The sequence below is a fragment of the Prenolepis imparis genome, unplaced genomic scaffold (genome assembly GCF_030444845.1).
Source record: "Prenolepis imparis isolate NDT839.2.m4 unplaced genomic scaffold, iyPreImpa1.0 SCAF_11, whole genome shotgun sequence".
Taxonomy (NCBI): domain Eukaryota; kingdom Metazoa; phylum Arthropoda; class Insecta; order Hymenoptera; family Formicidae; genus Prenolepis; species Prenolepis imparis.
Window position 1 is genome coordinate 5108334 of NW_028141169.1, and position 21622 is coordinate 5129955.

The 21622-nt window shown below is 30.0% G+C and overlaps 3 protein-coding genes, 1 long non-coding RNA gene and 1 other non-coding gene across 8 annotated transcripts in view; 2 read left to right on the top strand and 3 right to left on the bottom strand.

Annotated features, from left to right (window-relative positions):
- The window catches only part of LOC145942512 (fatty acyl-CoA reductase wat), a 19994-nt gene extending 10263 nt beyond the window's left edge, over positions 1–9731 (top strand). For 2 of the 4 annotated variants that reach the window (XM_083049327.1, XM_083049326.1), the window contains exons 2-9: positions 3014–3338; positions 3917–4165; positions 4443–4588; positions 4675–4784; positions 5010–5205; positions 5766–6017; positions 6231–6488; positions 7404–9731. In XM_083049327.1, coding sequence (XP_082905453.1) covers positions 3033–3338; positions 3917–4165; positions 4443–4588; positions 4675–4784; positions 5010–5205; positions 5766–6017; positions 6231–6488; positions 7404–7506 — 1620 coding nt within the window. In that variant the 5' untranslated portion in view covers positions 3014–3032 and the 3' untranslated portion in view covers positions 7507–9731. The remainder of the gene's footprint in view (positions 1–3013; positions 3339–3916; positions 4166–4442; positions 4589–4674; positions 4785–5009; positions 5206–5765; positions 6018–6230; positions 6489–7403) is intronic. The other 2 variants (XM_083049328.1, XM_083049325.1) reach the window with 2 other exon arrangements.
- LOC145942517 (uncharacterized) overlaps positions 1–10486 on the bottom strand; it is a 21293-nt gene extending 10807 nt beyond the window's left edge. The window contains exons 1-2 of the long non-coding RNA XR_014426369.1: positions 10078–10486; positions 9855–9911 (exon numbers count right to left, since the gene is read on the bottom strand). This is a non-coding gene — a long non-coding RNA (uncharacterized LOC145942517). The remainder of the gene's footprint in view (positions 1–9854; positions 9912–10077) is intronic.
- Positions 9311–9384, bottom strand: Trnai-aau (transfer RNA isoleucine (anticodon AAU)). Its single transcript has one exon. It is a non-coding gene; the product is annotated as a tRNA-Ile (tRNA).
- Positions 10487–10611: 125 nt separating the features above from the next.
- On the top strand, positions 10612–11223 carry Ox (ubiquinol-cytochrome C reductase complex subunit oxen). The gene is made up of 2 exons (XM_083049331.1): positions 10612–10752; positions 11086–11223. Exons 1-2 carry the CDS (start codon positions 10612–10614, stop codon positions 11122–11124), a joined length of 180 nt encoding a protein of 59 aa, XP_082905457.1. The 3' UTR covers positions 11125–11223.
- A 114-nt stretch (positions 11224–11337) lies between these two features.
- LOC145942508 (uncharacterized) lies at positions 11338–20594 on the bottom strand. Its single transcript, XM_083049310.1, has 15 exons — positions 20454–20594; positions 19495–19670; positions 19104–19286; positions 18777–18990; positions 18366–18583; positions 18112–18297; positions 17756–17906; positions 17088–17294; positions 14006–14058; positions 13556–13738; positions 13086–13299; positions 12689–12903; positions 11984–12178; positions 11717–11855; positions 11338–11637 (listed from the first exon to the last, which is right to left on the bottom strand). Exons 1-15 carry the CDS (start codon positions 20467–20469, stop codon positions 11486–11488), a joined length of 2502 nt encoding a protein of 833 aa, XP_082905436.1. The 5' UTR covers positions 20470–20594; the 3' UTR covers positions 11338–11485.
- Between the last annotated feature and the right edge of the window lie 1028 nt (positions 20595–21622).

Sequence of the window (21622 nt, forward strand, 5' to 3'; positions counted from 1 at the left end):
AAGCAGTGGTATCAACGCAGAGTACTGAAGCAACGATATTTAAATAGTTTTCTACTTTTACTATGAAGTATTTGTTTGCCAACGTCATTGCTTTCAAGTTAATTATCATTAATTAATTAGCACACATTTAGCGCATTAGATATCTATTCATAATATAATTCATGTATTTTATTTTTTATGTTTTTTTCGTGATACTTTCTCTAATTTTTCACGTTATATACTCATAAAATTTTTAAAAATTAAAATCTCCAAAACTATTAAAATCTTTGAACAAATTATGTATAATAAATTTAATGTGCAGCGAGTACAACCGTCGCATAAAAAGTTTAATGTGCTGATATGAAATATTCAATTCATTCCAAACATTGCACAATCCGTAACTGTTATGTCACGATTACGATTCTCTTATAAAGTGAAATGGTTTGTAACGTAGAACGAGTATGAAAGGTTTGCCAAATTACCTTTCTCTTTTCAACTTGTGTAAATTTGCACTGTTATTCTGAAGCTGAGCATAGTTATTCTGTGATTTTTCTCGCTTTTAAACAGTGATATATGGCATGATTTCTCGCACTTGATTCATTAGCTTATCATTCATTCATTATTTCATATATATTTCATTTATTCATATTTTGTGTGACGAGGTGTATTTTCTCTGTTCATATTTATCAATGTTTATATGATACTAAATTTTATTCCAAACGTACAGGAAAAAATTTCAATTGCTTTTTCGTGAAAAAAAAATCTGAAAAATCCGGAAAAAATAATGGCATTTGAATAGCGATCTATAGAAAGACTTTTATTTCTTTTGACGTAGACACAAGATATTAACATTTGAAAGATAAAAGAAATACTATGTTATTCTTTTCTATTTTTCTCTCTTTCGTGACTCAAATCTTTTTTATTCTAATGAAATTTTTTTAACGTGAAAGATATTCTAGTGATCGCCGCAGAGAACGTCCCGCTTCGGTTATGCATTATTCACGCGAGGAATGAATGTGGACAGTATCATGAAAACAAGAAACTGAAAGCTATTGAAGAAAAAGCAAGAGAGAGAAAGAAAACTGACTGAATAAGAGATTAATAGTACAAGCACAGTGATTTTTCTATCCCTATCTGAAAGCAAAAGCTATCTTCATGCGAGGAATGAGTGCGCGAAACTTCTTCTTTAAACAAAGGACGACGTTCTTTTGCGTTTCACGCACGCATCGTGCGTTAATTTTTCACGCGTAACAAACATCCACCCTCGTTTACCGAACACTGATCACGAATAACATGGTAGCTGCATTACTGGTAACGACTTGACAACTTAACCGACTTTCTGCGTGCTTGCGTACGTATTGGAAAGAGCTCTTTAAAAAAATGTCTCGGCAAATATCACTCCGACGAGAAGACAGAAAATGTACATACGGCGTAAATGTATTGTCGCTTGACGAGAGCATGAGGTATGAATCTTGTTTAAACGTTACGTCCTACGTAACGTATGTTGGTAGGATTCGCTTTGAAGAACGATGTCCTTCATAGCGAAGAGGATATATTTGCTTTTTTTTCATCCGGCACGATATATTTAAAAAATGACGTATATCTTAACGGGACGTTCTCCGCACAAATAAGTATGTTGGTATCGTTATTTCTTTGTGGTGTAGACACCTATGCAATATTTGTTTTTCTTTAACCAACGAAGTGTGCATTCGAAGAATGAAATATCGATGGCTTGCATAAGTTATACAGCGAAACAATAAGATTTCCAGTCATTAAGGCCTTTCAAGAAATTCAATTTGTATTCTAAAACATATTAACCAAAAATTTTTAAAGCACTAAAAGACTGCCTTTGTGATAAATCAATATTTCCGTTATTCTGCATGGCGATATTATCAGAAGATTCCCAAAGATATATATTAATTTCGAAACAATTCACCAAGTAAAAGAAAGAAATTTGAGTGTGTATTCCAAGATATATATTTTTTTACTCAAATAAGAAATTCTCTCGAAAGTGTTCACTTTTCGCGGATAATAAATAGATATCTGAACATTGCTAAAAATGTTTCAATAAATAAGAAAAGAAAAGAATGCGTATATTTTTATGTGTAATAATATTTCACAGAGATAACATCAATTTTTAAAACAAGATAATATTTTTACGTGGACATGGCAAAGTAAAATAAAAAGATAGACATATTTGTTTCAAAAATAGGATGTGGATATAATTGTAATAAATTAAGATACTTCGCAAAACATGTGTATCGCAAATTTTTTGTGATATATAGCTGAATATCTGTGATGTCGAAATTTCTGTAAGGGTATCATAAATTAAAATAATATACAAAACAGATCACATATGTATATATATATATATATATATATATATATATATATATATCTGTGAAAATGCTCAAAGAATATTTTTATCTCTTATTTTATTTTTTCTTTTATCTATTAAAAGATTTGTTTCAAAAATATAAAAGAAATGAAAATAAAAATAAAAAATAAATATACATATGTTTACCTTCAAAAAAAGCTACAATAAATTAAAAAAATTAATTAATTAACATCCTTTAAATATATTCATGGAACATGCAATCTTACGTAATGAATAAATCACGATATCAACTTTTTGCATAAGTAATGTAACAATCGACAAATATCTCATCTTCCGAGAGAAGATTAATCAGATAAAAAAAATCTTTGAACATACACGAGAAAACGTGATTCCGCGTAGCGACAAGGTCGCAATACTGATCTTCGTTCATCACGTATCTATCTCATAAACGTCACATAAATGATATTGGGCTTCGCGAATCTCCTCTCGTCCACGTACAGGTGATAATAAGCGAGGCGAAACGCGACGCGACGCAACACCAATCGACTAATCGATCGGATAGACGGCGAAAGGTTCGCAAAAAAGGCAGAGTCATCTTTTAAATTCGACACAACGCGGCTCGTAACGCATTGGGCTGCGAATACGAATTAGATACAATCGGTCCGGTGAAGAGACACACGGTTCTCGTCGTTGCAGGTGCAAGCCCGGAGAAGCGATGGTGGAGGTGCTTTTGGATCGTATCGATGGCCAGGAGTTGGCCGTCGTTGACTCGAATTGCATATCAGAATCACCGACGAAATGTTCGCTGACAGAGAATTCGATCAACGAAAAGCTGTCACCGATTCAGGAATTCTACTACGGTCAGAGTATCTTTATCACCGGCGGTACCGGCTTCATGGGCAAGCTGCTGATTGAGAAGCTTCTCAGGACGTGTTCTGGAGTGGCCTCGATCTATCTATTGGTGCGTCCGAAGAAGGGTAAAGATGTGCATCAACGCACTGAAGAGATCTTTGATGAAGCGGTAAGTCTTAGAAATTGCAGACAGATTCTAACTTGAACCTTATTTAATCTTTGAGCTTAGTTTTCTATATATGATCTTCTAGATCTTTTATAGTATAAAAAGATTAATAAAGTTTCGATCCGTAATATTGAAATAAATAATAATTAGATGCAACAAATTGCACACACACAATTTAGTATCTTTATATCTATTTATGCATGACATATACACATGTTATATATATATATATATATATATATATATATATATATATATATATATATATATTTGACGAAATAATATGTGCGCATCGCACGTCAGCAATAAACACTCAACATTGACGTCAATGGTGCATTTAGTTTCTTTCTACGATTTTTTAAATATAATTACAATTCTTTTATATTAATTATACTTATCTAATTATATTTTGCTTTTTGTAGAATTTTGGTATTTTTATTTTTAAAAATTTAATCCATTTTTAAAATTAAAAATACATAGATTTAGTATCATATACTGAGAACGTTAATACACAACATGACAATAAATCATCGTTTTTAATTTAACAAATCATTGATTAATTATTATTCCAATTTGCTTAGCTATTTAAAAAACTTAGGGACGAGCAGCCAAAGTTTCGGCATCAAATCGTCGCTATAGCGGGAGACTGCAGTCAACCGAATCTTGGAATATCTTCGCAAGATCGGGCCACTATCATTCGGGAAGTTTCAATCGTTTTTCACGTCGCGGCTACGGTTAGATTCGATGACAAGTTGAAACTAGCGGTACCCATTAATGTTAGAAGCACGAGAGACGTTTTGAATCTTTGCAAGGAGATCTCGAATCTTAAGGTATTAAAATGTACAAAAACAAATAAAACGATAAAATCAAGCGACAATTTTTTCTATGCATGAAACATCTGACTCATTTTTATTACTTGTCCAAACTTGAATAAGTTTTTTCTGAAAAATTACAATGTCCACACGCTTGACTCACATGAATTTAAATAACAAAGTCAGAAATTATTATTAGCTAGGTTTCTCGACATATTAAATGTACGATTGCTCATGTAAGCGTTCGTGTATTTAACTTATGCGGCGCCATTATCATTTTATGCAATTTCCTCAGTCTTTTGTGCACGTGTCAACTGCGTACGCAAACTGTCCGCAAAGCGCGATCGAGGAGAAGTTTTATGACCCGCCAATAGACTCTGACAAACTAATTGCGCTTATGGAATGTGTGGAAGACAAATTGGCTGAAGACATCACTCCGAAGTACGTGGACTCTTCTCTATTTGAATTCTTAGCACTTATAAAGAAAGAACGTGCGAAAAGAAAAACTTATGTCTCACTATTTACAGATTATTAGGAAAATGGCCAAACACCTATACTTATACGAAGGCAGTTGCTGAGAATGTAATTAAAAAACAGGCTGGCGACTTGCCGATTGGTATTTTTCGTCCTGCCATTGGTTAGCATAAATTATCATTTATTCATAATAATATTCGGAACTATCAGAGTATATTAAGCACTACGTCAAATTAAAATTTGACAAAAATTTTTAAGAAGAATCTCGAGATCTTTCTATATAAAAAAATACAAATTTAATTATTAAATAATAAAAATAATTAATTGCGAGATATTATTAACTATAACTAAATTCATAAATATGTAATATTCGAGATCTTATTTCTAGTAATCTCAACATATATGGAACCGGTGCGGGGTTGGGTCGACAATTTGTATGGTCCAACGGGAGTTGCTGCTGGTGCTGGAACTGGATTGCTGCGAACAATCCATTGTGACGGCTCGGTTCATGCAAATGTGGTACCTGCCGATTTAACTGTTAACGCTCTAATCGCGTCTGCGTGGGATATAGCGAACATACGAAGGTACTATCATCTCTCATCTTTTCTCTGTGGTTTTTCCCTTCTTTTGTCCCTTTTGTCCTTTTCGCTTTCTTATCTCTTTTATCTCTTTTTATCTTTTATCGATGAATATAACATCACGTATGACGTGTATCAGATACTGATAATATGAGATACTCTCAAAAGTCCGACTCGCGTATAGATACACGGAGTACCTCGCGGTCGCTATTGCTGCGAACTTGACGCGAGACACTACCGTGTCTCTTGATATTAATCATGAATTAAACACAAAAATATACGCTTAAAAATATAATGTGCAATCTTTTTTATATTATTAGTATGCGAGACATTTTAGTTCGAGACGTATTTAATTATTCAAATTAATTGATTTCTCATTAATCGATTTTAGTTGTTGTTGACGCTTTAGTTTTTTTTCGTGTGTGAGTAATTGTTTAATATGATATGAATTCCAATATGTATGTATATGTATGTATGTATGCAGAGGTAGTCATTAAAATTTTTTAAATTTCACAAGGTATTTGTAATCATGAAAATGTCATAATAATATTGCATCATCGTTTCAGATCGAACAACAAATCGCATTCCGACATTCCGATTTATAATTATGTGTCCAGCGACAACCCGATAACTTATGATCAACTGAAGGAAATGTCAGCAAAGTATGGTCTCGATATTCCCTCGACCAGAGCGATCTGGTATTACAGCTTCAGAAACAACAAACATAAGATAGTCCATCTATTCTTTGTGTACTTTTGGCACTTGTTCCCAGCTTTGTTGATCGACACTGCGACTGTCTGCATGGGAAGACAGCCGAGGTAATATAATTGGAGACTTTAATTAATAATAGAATTAAATATATATATATGTATATATATATAACACAGAGACACAATTTAAAATAATTTAGGGCAACGTAGAATGATTATATAGAAAAACAAATTGTTTTTCATCTTGCTACTTTTATATTAATGATTTTATGCAATTATGCATGACTCATTGCTTAATAAAAATGTGTATGCATGTTGAAGGTTACTCAAGGTTTATAAAAAGGTACACAAATTTACGAACGTCTTGAAATACTTCTCTACGAAAGAGTGGAAGTTTACTAATGATCAACTCCACGCGCTAATAGCAAAGCTCACGTCCAAAGATCGCGAAAATTTCTTCTGCGATATACGGGATATTGATTGGGATGTTTTCTTCGAAACATATATTAGCGGAATAAGGATTTATCTCATTAAGGATCCCTTGGAAACTCTGCCGCAGGCACGCGTCAAATGGCAAAGGTACGAAACTTTATACTTAGCATTGTATTCCGATATTCCAAAAATAATTTAAAAAGTTTGATTAGTTTTTTGTCTGCTTTAATAGTTTGGAAATTATATAATATCTAACTGTATATAGTGTTTATCTCTGAATACAATTTAAAAAATATATTCTGTAGAATTTTCATATATAATATAGATTCGATGACTCTTTAATGTCACTTTGCATATGATAAAGAACTGAAAGATGTAAGTTTAGATAGAAAAAAAGTTAATAAGAGAGAGGGAGAGAGAGATAATTTAAATGTTTCAATCCTTCCTTTTCATCATCTTTAGCAGATCGATTAGTAAAAATATTCATATGTCTTGTCCATGTGTTTTAATCTACATCCTCTTACGTCTCTGGTAATTTCTCAAAGTTATCGAAGACGAGATGAAGAATAAAGAGCGAAAAACGCATAGGTTATAATCACAACAATATAACAGATAATATTGATGTTAAGTACTGCTTTATATGTATATGTATGTCGCTGAGGTCATGACATGCGTTTTTTATTCTTTTTTTCTTCATCTTATCTTCGATCGCTTTGATTTATTAGAAATGTAAAACGAGGATATGGATTTTTTGTTAATCAATCTCCTGAAGATAATCTCAAAAGAAGGACCGAAACTTTAAATTAAATAAAAAAGAATTTAATAACAAGTTTGTTGCGCCTATTTTTTATGTTTAACTTTTATTAATTCATTTCCTATCTAAAATTTTTGTATTAGTAAAAGTTTATTTCAATATATTCTTAAAATTTATTTTTTTTTCGCGCCCTTCTGTGGATTATATTTAAAATAAAAAATATTGTATCTAAAAAATATTTTACATTATTTATCATTTAACTGATTATTTAACTGATCATTTAACTGATCAAATAACTCATGTTGCAGATTATACTGGTGCCATCAAGTATTAAAACTTATACTGGCTTATGCTGTTATGAGGTTTTCGTGGATGGCCATATCTACTCTCTTCAACTTTTTGAAAGTGTGACAGAGAAACAAAAGTAAATAAGAGGAGAATCCCGAAATTTAGGATATACGTCCTGCGAAAATAAATAGTGAAAAGTAGCGTCTTGTTTTTAAAATAGAAGCATCACAAAGAAGCGTGCAATTTCAAAAAAACTCGGAAAGAAAGGCCATTGCACGTAAAAAAAATTTAGTCGTGATCGTAAGGTCGTAAGCAAATCGTCCAATCATAGAGAAAAATTATCATAACGTAGTAAGAATGCTTAACTATAATTGAACGATTTACTTACGGCCTTACGATTATGACTAAAATTTGTTTACGTGCAATGGCCTTAACGAAGGATTATCGCATCGTATATATAATTCTATGTATAGAACATAATATTACGTAATACGAATGTAATGTATATATGCAGATTATTGCAGATGTACACGTGATAGAGGCAAAAAAAATTTGAATGGCAACAATGATTGTATTATTCTGGCTTCGGCGATCTCCACAAATAAATTGTAAGTATAGAATTATATATTATTCTATTTTTCCAAAGTAGATTTGTAGATGTTATATTAAAGAGAAGAGTTTAACACAACTCTGTGCCTTAGCGTAAAACATGTGCTATTGTGCTATATTATAAGCAAATTTATTATGGGATCGACAGAGTATTCGTTATGATATATATCGTGAATGATTGTGGTTTTAAAATAATTCTAATAAAAAAAAAAACACTTTTATATTAATATATATATATATATATATATATATATATATATATGTATATATATTTATATATATTAATAAAAATGATTTATTGAAAGCATCTAACAATCGAGAATAAAAATAGATAATATAAATTGTTCTTCTGATTATTTAATCTAAATTTCATTTTAGCGTTTTGAAATTAGTTTAAGCTTGTCATACAAAATATTTTATATTTCTAATTTCTATCTCTATTAAAATTGAATTAATCTTGATCTTAATCACATAATAATTAAGAATAAAAAATAATTGCTTTTGACAAAAGAAAATTATTAAAATAATTTAAATCAAAGGAAAAACTAAATCAATCAGAGAATTTTCAATTTGCGCAATCTGATTAAACCCACAATCAGGCCACCTGTCATATTGTTTATGCTTATTTTATGAATCAGCATTTAATAAGTGCGCAATATTTCGATGAAGAAAGAAATATTCAACGAATACGAAGTAATGTCCCGCGAAAAAACGTACTTATAATTTATATTTAATATGATCATTCGTTTTTACTGAGTTGGATATTAAGTATACAAAATATATGAGCGAACCAAAGGGCTCTCTCACACATTAAGAGAAAGCGTATTTTGTTGATGTAATTGTACGACATATATAGATATGACGTATATTACATAGACATGTACGATAACGTGTACCATGTAGCGTAGTCGTTCATTTGACAATGTACGGGTATATGGCAATGCATAATGAATATATCGAAATAGTTGTTTAAGTAACATACGTTCGTCGCAAATATACCAGGGAGACTTAAACTTTAAAGACCGGCGTGACCATTGATTCTTCTACTTGTATTATATTTGACCAAATTTTATCGATAGAACAATGATTATAGCGATCAATTCAAAATATATATAATTAAATGATATTGAAAAGTCACAGAATATGATAGATATTTATAACATTCCTATCGTCTTCTACATTATGAAAATAAAAAAAAAAATATTTAAAAAATATATTCTGTACATTAACAATTCTATTTCTTTATTTTTATTTTAAACACTAAATTCAAAGCAAAATTATATTATAATCACTCGCAAAAAATCAGAATAAAAAAATTTGGCCCATGGGGGGATCGAACCCGCGACCTTCGCGTTATTAGCACGACGCTCTAACCAACTGAGCTAATGGGCCTCACATTTACTTGCCCACAACAATTTCTTTTCATCGATTCTTTAATTAAAATATATAAATGTAAGAATAACGATATAATATAAATATTGCGAGTTATATTCATATTATCATTCCTCTCTATTTATGTTCAACAAATAATCTAAAAGAAGTTACAAAATGAATAGAATAATTATTCTTCGTACTTTTGTCCAACTCTTTTAAATAATATATATAGTAATGTATATGACACAAAATCTGAACATGAACGTCGAAAGTATATGTATAATACATAATATGTAACCGTTATTGTTACAAATATATTTTATCTTTTACATTTTGTTTATAAGATTTTGTAATATAAATATTGTTGTATATATTACATAAAAGTATATGAATATTATATCTGTACGATGTCTTTTTCACTTTCACACTCTAATATCTCTTCAAAAACTTATCTCCTAATAATAAAATAATAATTATTTATTACTCACCAATCGATGTGCAACAGAGTTGACTGCGGAGTTGACTGCAAAAGCTGCATCTGTAACCTATAAAATATAATGAAAATTGTAGTAGCGTCCAAATATAATTAATTTTTCAAACAAGTATTAAATCATATTTAAATAAAACAATAAATTATATTGTGCGTATTAAAATTGCTCTTTATTGAATTGTATATATAAATAATAATAAATAAGTAATAATTATATTTACCTCATCATATATGTTACAACTTGGCTGTTACTTGGCGCAGTCCTGGATCGCTCCTCCTCTCCTCTCTTATTTCACTTGCTGTTTCTTCTGGCACTCACTAGCGAAAACAACTCATATTATAATTAAACGCGCACTCGCAAAAACAATTAAGTACAACTACGCACACCCGCACTAATCAAACTCAAATACAATTAACATATATAAATGCGCGACACTTTTCCGACTTTATGGCTGGCGATGCGCACTTCATTATGGGAAAATAACGCGGAAAAAGCGCGCGAAACTTAATACTCGCGGTCTCTTGCGATTTTTCCAGATACTAACTTCGCATGCGCGCCAACAGCAGAGATTATTTAATTTCTCAACGTTGGTAACCCTGAAAGCGGAATTTCGCATTGTCACCGCACGGGGTCGCCAGTATAGTCTTTAATCGGAAATCCGTCACGTCTGTCGATCTTTGACATAACCTCTGCTTCAAGTTTCTTGTGGTTGCCTCTCGAGCGAAGACGTTGTAAAAACGAAATAAAATCAGAAATGGGCATCGGTGGCACGTTGTACAATCTCGTTCTCAGACGCACATCTACATTTACGCTCGTCGTTTTAGCTTCCGCCTTCGCTTTCGAAAGGTCATTCGATTTGGCAGCCGACAAGATTTTCGATTCTATCAACAAAGGGGTAAATACATATTTTTCTCTAAATCTTATATCTATTTTATGTTTTATTTGAAATTACGTTTGACACTCTTGAGTGTCGTATTCTGAATTTTGAGATCAACGAATTGAAGTGAGGTTAAATGTGACCTCGAAATATTTGATATATAACAATTATAATAATATTTCATGCCAATTATCGTAGATAATAATTGAATAATGCGTGCGCGCATGAAGAATTTATATTGCATATTTTTAACATTAATTGACATACTATGTAGAAATAAAATCTATTTCACGTTCTGATACATATACGAAATAGGACAATGATTGCATAACAGATATTGTCTCTTTTTAGAAACTATGGAAAGACATAAAGGACAAATATGAGCAGTAAATGAGATATTTTAGAGACAATGTGTGTTAGCTTTATATGTAACAAAAATGCTCTATCTCCAAATATGTATAAATAAATAACAATTTGGATTTATAGATATATGATATTGACGAGTTCTTTATCAGTCTCCACAATATATGTTGTTATTTTGCGTTTACGATGTATTTCGCAAGACAGAAGCGTAAAATAGATTTCTGTTAATTTTATTTTGTCGTTTATTTGAGTATAAAAGAATGAACAATCATTGTGTAACTAAAAACATAGATACGTTATAAAAAGTAATATTATATACATAAATGATACTTCTTTATACTTCTAAAGCATTTTTAATATAAAAATAGGCTGAATATTGGGCTTACTTTTAAATACTTTTGTAATTGCTCGTAGAAGGATCTATAACACGACCAGCGAAAAGAGTCTCACTTGTTATCAGATCAACAATGGCAAAGATAAATGGTCTATTTGCTATGAAAGCTGGTGCCATGTTAGCCATGAGCGGTACAATCATGAATTCTGTAATTAAATAAATTTTAATATGATGATCTCTCTAGCTCCAATAAATTCAAAGAAATCTTACAAATTATGCTGATACCTGTTACAGCAGCAGCGATAGTTCCTTCTTCGTCCACTTCTATCTTAGCATTTTGAATTATATTTCCTATTCGCAAATGATCATTATATTTGATTCCTGTAAAATTCGCTGCCATACCGAAAACGTCCAGTATACCCATCTAAATCAAAAAATATGTTTATATATTCTCAATTTTTTTTAAAAACTATTGATAATTGAAATTAATAATGTAGCAATAACAATAATAATTAAGTATATTTAAAATTTAATTAATGTTTTTACACTTACGCGCATCAAGGATGAGCGTAAATCCAATTTGCTCTCAATGCTGAATCGCGGAATAGAAAGCACTAATTCAGTTTCGTTGAGACTAGTCAGCAAAGTTCTCATTAGCACATATGAGAGATCTTTAGACAAGATTTGGAGGTACGGATCACTCTCCTCGTGAGATGGAAGGAATATCAGCATAGATGTTCTGCCATTCTTAAATATCAATTTTATATCAGTCAATTGTCGCTGAATAGATATTCTTAAAAACGTATCTCATCTAAATTTTTATATTTTTGTTAATGTCTTTCAAAGAGGGACGTCTCAAAAAAGATAAAAAAATATATAATACACTTTATGCACTATATTCTATATAATATTATACGTAGAACTTGTTTTCTTTTTTTAATTTAATTAAATCTTATCTCTCTCTTCTTTAGACAAAAGTAATTACGTTTCTCTGATGATGTACGATTTATTTATAATAACTTTCATATAGAATATGTTTGTGTGAAAAAGTATCGGCTTATTCAAATGAATTCATTTTCGTTATTTAATTATATTTAATAATAATTTTTTATAAAATGTAAGATGCACTTTCAGAAATCCGAAGCATTTTGAATCTATAAGTATACATTGGATAATTATCTTATGCGAGTTTTCTTTCACGTAAAAACGCTAGGATTTTTTTATTAGTTTATCGATGATATAAGGATCATATCTTACCGAGTACGGAATTTCCACGACATCAGCATCAAGGGGAGCTATATAAGCGTATCGATATCGGGAAGTGTTCTCCATCATAGGAACGTCTTTGCAACCGTGTTGAGGAACACGGAAACACCGTGCGCGTGTAGCATACTTATCGAAGGATTTCAACCATTGTCCTTTAAAGTATAAGGCCGAAGTTAAAAGTATCTGGGTGTCGGCGGCAAGAGTACCTAGAACAATATAAAATTTCAATAAAGTACTTTTAGTCAGGAGAGAGAGGGAGAGAGAGAGAGAGAGAGAGAGAGAGAGAGAGAGAGAGAGAGAGAGAGAGAGAGAGAGAGAGTTGAGATGGAAAATTTGAAATTCTTTGTTTTGGTTTCATTTGCTATTTTCAATAGGATTTAATAAATACCAGGTTGAATGATCGACTTGATGTTATTTCGTGTATGTTCACGAACCCAACCATTGATCGTGCTCGCTGCAACATTTGCATTTCCGAAATTTAGCTGCTGAATATCGGTTCCATAATAATTACGCAAGGCATTCATATAATTAGGAGATATTGTAAGAGCTGGATTGATCCATAATCGAGTCGCTACGTCGATTTCCGTTCCGTTTTGGTGACTCTGAAATAAATTTGAAATGCCTGAAGAGAAAAGTGAGACGAATTTTCGACAGAAAGGAAAGAGATCAGAGATCGAAGTCGATATAATTTCAAATAAATATCAAATAAAAAAATTAATTTTCTAATGCTATAGACACGGCGAAATATCTATCCTATGTCACTTTTATTCTGTTGTCGCGAATAAAAATTACTTTGATATATCTACAGCGTCGTACCGATTTCTCAAAATGAGTTTAAATCAATAATCTTTTGTATACTTTTAAGGGCCTAAGAGTGCGTTCTGCTATTCTTCTGATAGTATATTCGTCCGATGGTAATCTCAAAGCCGCAAGCAATTCTTGACGTGTTTGACCGCCTGTGCCTTCCACCAGACTCGTAAGAGCGATTTTTGCACTGGAGGGAGACAGTATTAGATTTCCCTGGATGTCCTCGTTCATTCTCTACGAAATTTTTATAAACATAAACGATATACTTTTTCATATAAAATTATAAAATATTTTTACTTTCTTTTTCATTAGTAATTATTTTTTATTCCATAACGCGTAATTTTTAAAATAAATAAAAAGTTAACAGTTCCTCTTACATCTCTAAAATTAGAAATTCATTATTCTATATATTTATAAATTCATTTTTTTTTTTCAGAATTCATGTGAAATATTATGTTATATTATTTTTCATCAGTTAAATTTTTCTAAAATGTTTCTCACTTGCAAGAGATCGATGTTGAAAAAGGCGTATCGGTCTTCGGTGCTAGTTGTAGCTGAAACAATTGGACAGAAAACATTTTAAATTAATAAATTTAATTTGTATATATAATACAAAAATGAGATGCATATACTATTCATATCTTCTATCATCATTGAGTAAAATAACACATTTCAATTTTAATTTTAACTTCAATTTTAATGAAATAACAGCTGAGTTACTAAAGAAGGATAACGATGGGGAACTAATCGTGAGGTTCGCCAAGTGACTTTAACGAGCGTCGTTTCATCGTGCGATTACGTAATCGCAGAAAACGCTATTCTATGATTGTTAACGATTTTGATTTATGATGAAGCAAAAGATAAGGCTCGTGTGACGTTGAGTATCGATCTGTTATTCTCTCCGTTATTCGCGAACGAAATATCGTCAGACATAAAACATAGGAAAAATGATAATTCTAAGTAAAGTAAATGAAAAGAAAGTTACGTCAAGATTCAAAGATTGAAAATTCCAATGAGACTTATGTGATAAATCTTTCGGTGATTAATGCAATTATAAATATGTGATAAAAATCCAAATATAATACAAAATCTTAAGGAAAGTCTAAGAGACATTGAAGACATTCTAAATTTTAACAACTCCTTTAAAAAACATTGTTGAGATATTTCTTAGACGTTTTACATTATTTATTATGAATGATACCTGCGATAAATTGTACACAGCAAAGAATCCACAGAGGCAGTAACATTTTTACAACTTGAAATTCGACGTAACTGAACGCACGCGAATATTGTGTATTTCGCATATTAGCTCTCGACGAACGGACAACCACGAATAACGGAAACACGGGTATCTGCGGGTAATAGCTAAACTTCCGGCTAGAAGTCATCCCCACTTTACGAACGCTGAATCCTGTTTTATTACCTCTCCTCCTCTCTATGATGTAAATACTATTACGCTTCAACGTCGTCGTCGTTTATATATGTATATATGAGAACAAAATTGCATATGGTGTGGCAAGGATGATGTAATCATAATGTTTGAAGAATGATGAAAAAAAGAAGACAAAATATACCGTCTCTCTTGATCGAAAACTTTATTTAGGCACTGATGCAACTTATGGTCAGATGAGAGATTTAAGACATTAAGAAAAAAAAACGCGGAGCTATATTAAAAGAAAAAAATTAATGGGAACTGAATATCAGAAAATTATAATTGAATGGAATATAGAATGTTTCATTTTAAACAAAGGAAAAATGTGCCATTTTAGACAAATTAAAAAAATAAAATTATAAATTTATTACCATATTATGATTGTCATATCTTGAAACGTGATATACTTAAAGAATTGCGTAATTAAAATATGTCGTACTGTTTTATATAAAAACATCAATAATATAAAAAAAAAATTGCGACAAAAAACTTCGCGCATTGAGACATAATTATTAAACATAGAAATTTGTAAATGAAGGTTTATCTCGGAATTTCCGTCCATTATGGAACGTCATCTGGGGATGTCCCACTTATTTATAACACTTCGAGATTTATATGTACATTAAGATAAAAATGTAAATGTCAGTTAAAGCAAAAGCAAACAATTCACAGAATCATAATAGTCGACGATAAAGATAAAGATGTGGAGCAATAGACTATATGATTATGATAATGACATCAATAATTGTAACATTAGCGTATAACCCATATAATCATGCATGATGATACAAATTTGTTATTTATACCTTAACATATAATGTAACAGAGAAAACTCATCAAGAAAAAACATGTTACCAATCAATTCTTGAATAAATAATTTAATACAATAATTAGTTGATTAAATTTGGATTTGTTAGATTAAGAAAATTTAATTTAATATTTTGCTTACTGACACACACACATTCCTGAAATAGTACATAAAATTGCTGTTGAAAGTGACATATTTTATTGACTAACAGAGGGCATAAACAAATGAAGAAGCTACATTTTCTACAAATTTGCGAGCATATATATATATTAATTATATATATGTATATTTAAAAAAACTTATCTAAATGATCTCGGATTCTTGTGTTCCGAAGATGCATGCCTAGGTGTTTGTTGTATAAAATCCATAACAAACTTTGTATAAATATATCTTTGGTATATATATTGGCGTTCGATAAAGTCACATCGAGAATTAAAATAAATAATTAATTCGTGAAATTTATGCAAAAATTTAATATTACACACTGGGAATAGAGTAGATTTTATTCGCGATAATAATATACGATATACGATATAGAGTACGTGAGTCATACACACGCATACAATCTCTACAAAAATATTTCATAACGCTATAATTAATTTAAAGGCCAAAAATCCCGTTTTATTATATTCTAAGAAAAAAATATAGAATATATTTTTTTTATATTTGCAAAGAATCGAATAAAAATGTTTATATATTCAACGAATTTAAACAAATGGAACTTATTCAAATCGGAAAATCGATCTTGTCAAACCATGCTTAATACCTTAATTATCAAAATACATACTACAAATTATATACTACAAATACAAATATGTAGAATAATACATGCAATATTAATAGTATGTTAATTATTTTTCCAATAATTCCTTTTTCTAAACAAACCCTTTTTATTTATACAGGGTATTTTTAGGGGTATTTTATTTCAAATATTACTTCAAATTTCGAATTTTATTTTTGAAAAGACAAAGAAACAATATATTATATTAAATAAAAATATTCTTCTAGATAAATAGTATCATTCTGGATAAAAGATCTTTGATTTTTAGAAAAGGACTGATCTTCTATATTATCTTTTTCTCTTTTTTTTTTTAATAATACGAATAATTTAAGGCTAAATACCCTGTACACCAAACCACTGTTAATAAAGAGAAAACTTAAATAAATATTAATAGTATTTATAACTTTTTTGATTTTATTCAACGCAGCTAATTGTAAGATTAATCAAAGTCTACTTGATAAAGAGAAATTCCTACACCAGAGTAAAACCGCACCATTATTACATTGTAACCATTACCACCATCATAAAAGACCTCTGATTAGATAACTTTATGATAATTTACCGGGATTAGGAGTTACTGTTGCTATATCCGGATTAAATCGTGACGGAAATTCTTGCGATGTTTTCCCTGTAGTCCCAGATACATTCAAAGGATTCTGCACTATGCCTATGTAAAGAATGGTAGCGGTGGTTTCGTCCTCGATGTAAAATACAAATGGATGATTAGCATGGAATGTGCCCTCTTCTATCTTATTTCCAATCTGTACCTCTGTTAAAGAAAACAAGTGTAAGAGTAACAGAAAGGACATGTGAGAAAAAAAGATTTCATAAATGCAGAATATACAATGTTTTAATAATATTTTCTGCTTACGATATATTATAAATAATCACCGAGTTGAAAAAAATATTACTTAAATATTCAAATAAAATAAGTACAATGCAAACGTATATTTTTTTATTTCTTTTGTAAATTTAATTATATTAGAGATGTATATATATAAATAACATTAACATCTAAATTAATTTTATAAAAGATGAAATAAATTCTAATAATATAATTGGTGAAATTTACTTAAAAAATTACGAAAATATTATATACACGTCTGACATATATATTTACTTTTACTTACTTTAATTTGTATTTCTCCATGAAATTTGTTATATAAAATGAATGTTGTTAATTATATATATACATATGTAATTTTTAAATTATATATAAAACATATATACCTGTTGCAGCGTAAGCAATTGTCCCGTTTTCATTTACTTCTATTCCAGTTTTATGCATCACATCAGACACCTGTAAATGTCTGGAAGCCCGTTTTGTTTTTGCTATGCCTGTCAATAGGGCGGTATCATCGAAAATATCGCGAATACCAAGCTGTTACAGAAAAGAAAAAAGCATGCAAAATATAATCATCGTGACTATATCATAGTGATAAACATATTTTCAAGATTGTGCAAAGTAAATTTTATACAAAAGAAAAATCGTCATTAAATCGTTAATCTATTTCTTGCTGCATTTTTCAACTTACTGAATGTAATATATAATGTTCTTTTTATATAGAAACACATGAATAAATTACCTCGCGCAAAGTATGTTCCAAATGACTTGTGAATTCGAATTTGAATTTCGGAATCCAAACGTTGAGAGGCAATTCCTGCATGTTCCACATGTCGCTCGCGAGTATGAATGAATTAATCTGATTGACAATATGATTCACACCGGTCAACGTGTGCGGTAATACAATATACATGGCAAATTTGGAGCCCTGAAAAATTTAATCCTTGTTATTTCCATGATTATCTATTCATAAAAAAATTATATAATGTCACATACGTCATACGGAATTCGGAGAATCTTCGCATCGAGTCTTGATGATTCGGCATAATAAAATCGACCTAAGGAATGCATGTATGATACATTTACGTGCTCGTTGGCGTTGATGTGAAATTTGGAAACACGAGTGTTCTCGGGCGCAAAGTACTTGTGGCGCCAAGCACCTTTGAAGAATAGTCCATTCACGATCAGCATCACCGAATTCTCCAAACCCTTCTCTGAAATATAAAATTAATATTATGTAGATATAGAGAGACAGCTGTATAAATCTTATTGTTAGTAATTAATGTAACGAAGTACCTTGCTTTTTACAACTGCATTATTTTGCAAATAATTCAAATTGTATACATGAATAGACGTATCTTTCAAGCATGTTTCATATATCATCAAAATAGCTTCAAGCAAACCTACCGTCATCTATCATTTTTTCAATGTGTCCATTTGTAATATTATTGACCCAAGAATTAACTTTAGTCGCAATTGTATGCGTATCAGATAAATTGGCGTTGATCACATCGGTATTGTAAAAAGTTTTTATTGTCGCTGCGTAGCGTTGTCTGGTCAGCACATTATTATCGATATAAATACGCGATCCGATATTTAAAGCATACGCAGGAGACGGAGCCTGTCAATAAAGATAATATGTAATTTTATATAATATATGTTTAATAATGTATACATAAAATCTTTCGAAAAAAATTATATGAAAATATTTTCACATGTTTAAAAATTAATTACTTGCAGAGATTTTAAGATATTGTTAAACTTCTCTCGAGTGGCCAGCACACTAAGCGGAAGCTGCATGACTTCTGCAAGTTCACGTGCAGTTTGATCTTGAGCTCCTTCATAAAGAAGCACTAATGCTAACTTTATGGATATTGGTGACAACAATACATTTCCTGCATTCGCCTTGGCCAAATTCTAAAGAAATGTTAAAGGCAAGAGTGTCAACAATAATATTTATATATATTATAGTCAAGCAAAATAAAAATTTAAAAACTATCTGAAAGAATTCTAAAGAATGTTAAAAGATTTTTCTTTTACATGTTTTTTTCGTCTTATTTCTTATCCTATTGAAATTAGATAATTGTCGCTATTTATTTCTAAAAGACAATATAAATTTAAATACCCTGAACAAAATCCAATCAAAGGCAGAAAAGCGTTCTCCATGATAGGGTACAAAATCTTCGTCATCTTCAGTTTGGGGAGTAATTGAAGAAATGTTTGTCTGTGCAAGATCTGGTGTCACGACGCACATACATTTTTTTATAAAAATTACCATGATTGAGAGACACAGTAGATATTCTGTAATTAAATTTTTTTTATTTATTAATAATTAATTTATAATTAAAAATAAATTTGTAAATGGTAAATTTTATATGAAGTAAATAATTAAGTTTTATGTTGGTTTTAAAGATGAACAAATTCTTTGTTAAATTATTTAATTATTTAAAATATTATGCAGTGATGTAATATTTCTTTTCATTAATAATCTTTTAATTCAAATGTATGTGTAAATAAAATAATATATTGTTTCCAAGAGTTTTCTACAATTATCTATATATCTCATATAATAAATTTCCTGTTTCATATGTGTTTTGTATAATTCACAATATATAGTTGTAACAACATTTCCGGATAGTACAATTCGATAATAATAACCACATAGATATAATCCGAACGGAAACCTCGAGGAAACCGCATTTTTGTTGGCGGTCAGCAACCTCATTTGATAAACAGGACCTTGAACTTTTTATAAGAAAAAAAACATTTCTCGAGGACTTCAACATTGATCTTCGATTGCATCCCATTGTTTATCTCTGTCCTTTACTTCCACATTTTTATGGAGATTCAAGAGAATTCAATTTTTTTGACACAGATTGAATAATTAATTAAAATCATTGAATAACTAAAATCGTTTCATGATATACTTGGATCTTTATATTTTTCAATGACATTATAATAGAGATGTTTAATTAAATTTAAAATACTTAAGAAATATGGTTTTAGTAATCATTTTATATTTCGATCTTGTTATTTTGTTATCTTTAAAATTTAAAAAATTTTAGGAAGAAGAATATTATTTACCCAATTTGAGCCGCATGATTGATGAATTGCTGCTGTCAGGATTTGTTATTCAGTCTTATACAGAACTTTATAAATTAATGTGATTTTCAGCCTTTGACGCTCACGATAGTCAGACTGTAACGCGTTCGTGACGCGACTAGTATACGATTAAAACCGGTCAGCGCCTGACAATCCGGTGTAAATCCATCCACGAGGAAGAGTAGTGGTAAACGTGTGGAGAGGCGCGGAAAGATCTCTAGCAGGAGAAGGAAACTGTGAACATGACTCAAGAGTGAACAATTTTGTATGTGCTAAATTATAAGATTTCGCTATCGATAATACTTTTCATAAAATCTTTGCAGAATCTCTACAGAATCATGTACGAGTGGGAGATGAAATCTTTGTGCGGGAAATTTTATGCTTTTATATTGTCAGGATGGAAATTCTTTTAAAAATGTTAAATTGTTTAATAAAAGATATTTTATTGTTATAAAAATATAATCCCAATCAAGAGCAGAATTTAACTAAATGTACTTTTAAAATGACACTCAAATAATTTTTAAATAAATATACGAAAAAAATTATTTCTATTATTATATTTATAATAATAAAAATTATAAATTATTTATATTATAATTTATTATTTATAAATATATGTGCACTTATTCAATGTTACAAGAAGAATAACATTTTTTAATTTTATTTAAAACTTCTATTCAAAAGATTCCGTTCCAAAGATTTCATTTAAAATACATACAAAAGGTTGTTCTCTTTCTCTATTAAAAATATGTGATAGTGATATTGGTAAAAAAATATATTATTATATTGCTTAAATATATTTGCAAAATATGAACCAATATATATGTGCTTATAATAATTGCGTTATTAATTTAATATCGAATTGGCTAATTAAAAACGTTTAATTATACTGTCAATGTATGAGTTCTTTAATATTTTCTGTATATATTCAGAGAAAAAAATATAAAAAGTAAGAAACTTATATAACATTGATTTACGATAATCATATTTCCTCTGACTTTAGAATTCTTAGACTTTTGTACATTTAACACAGAGAGATTTGTGTCTGATAAAAATTCAATCAGGCATGATAATACGTGAACCTTGACATGAACGCATAACGCATGGAAAACAATTGCGGTTTTTAAAATAAAAATATATAATTAAAAATA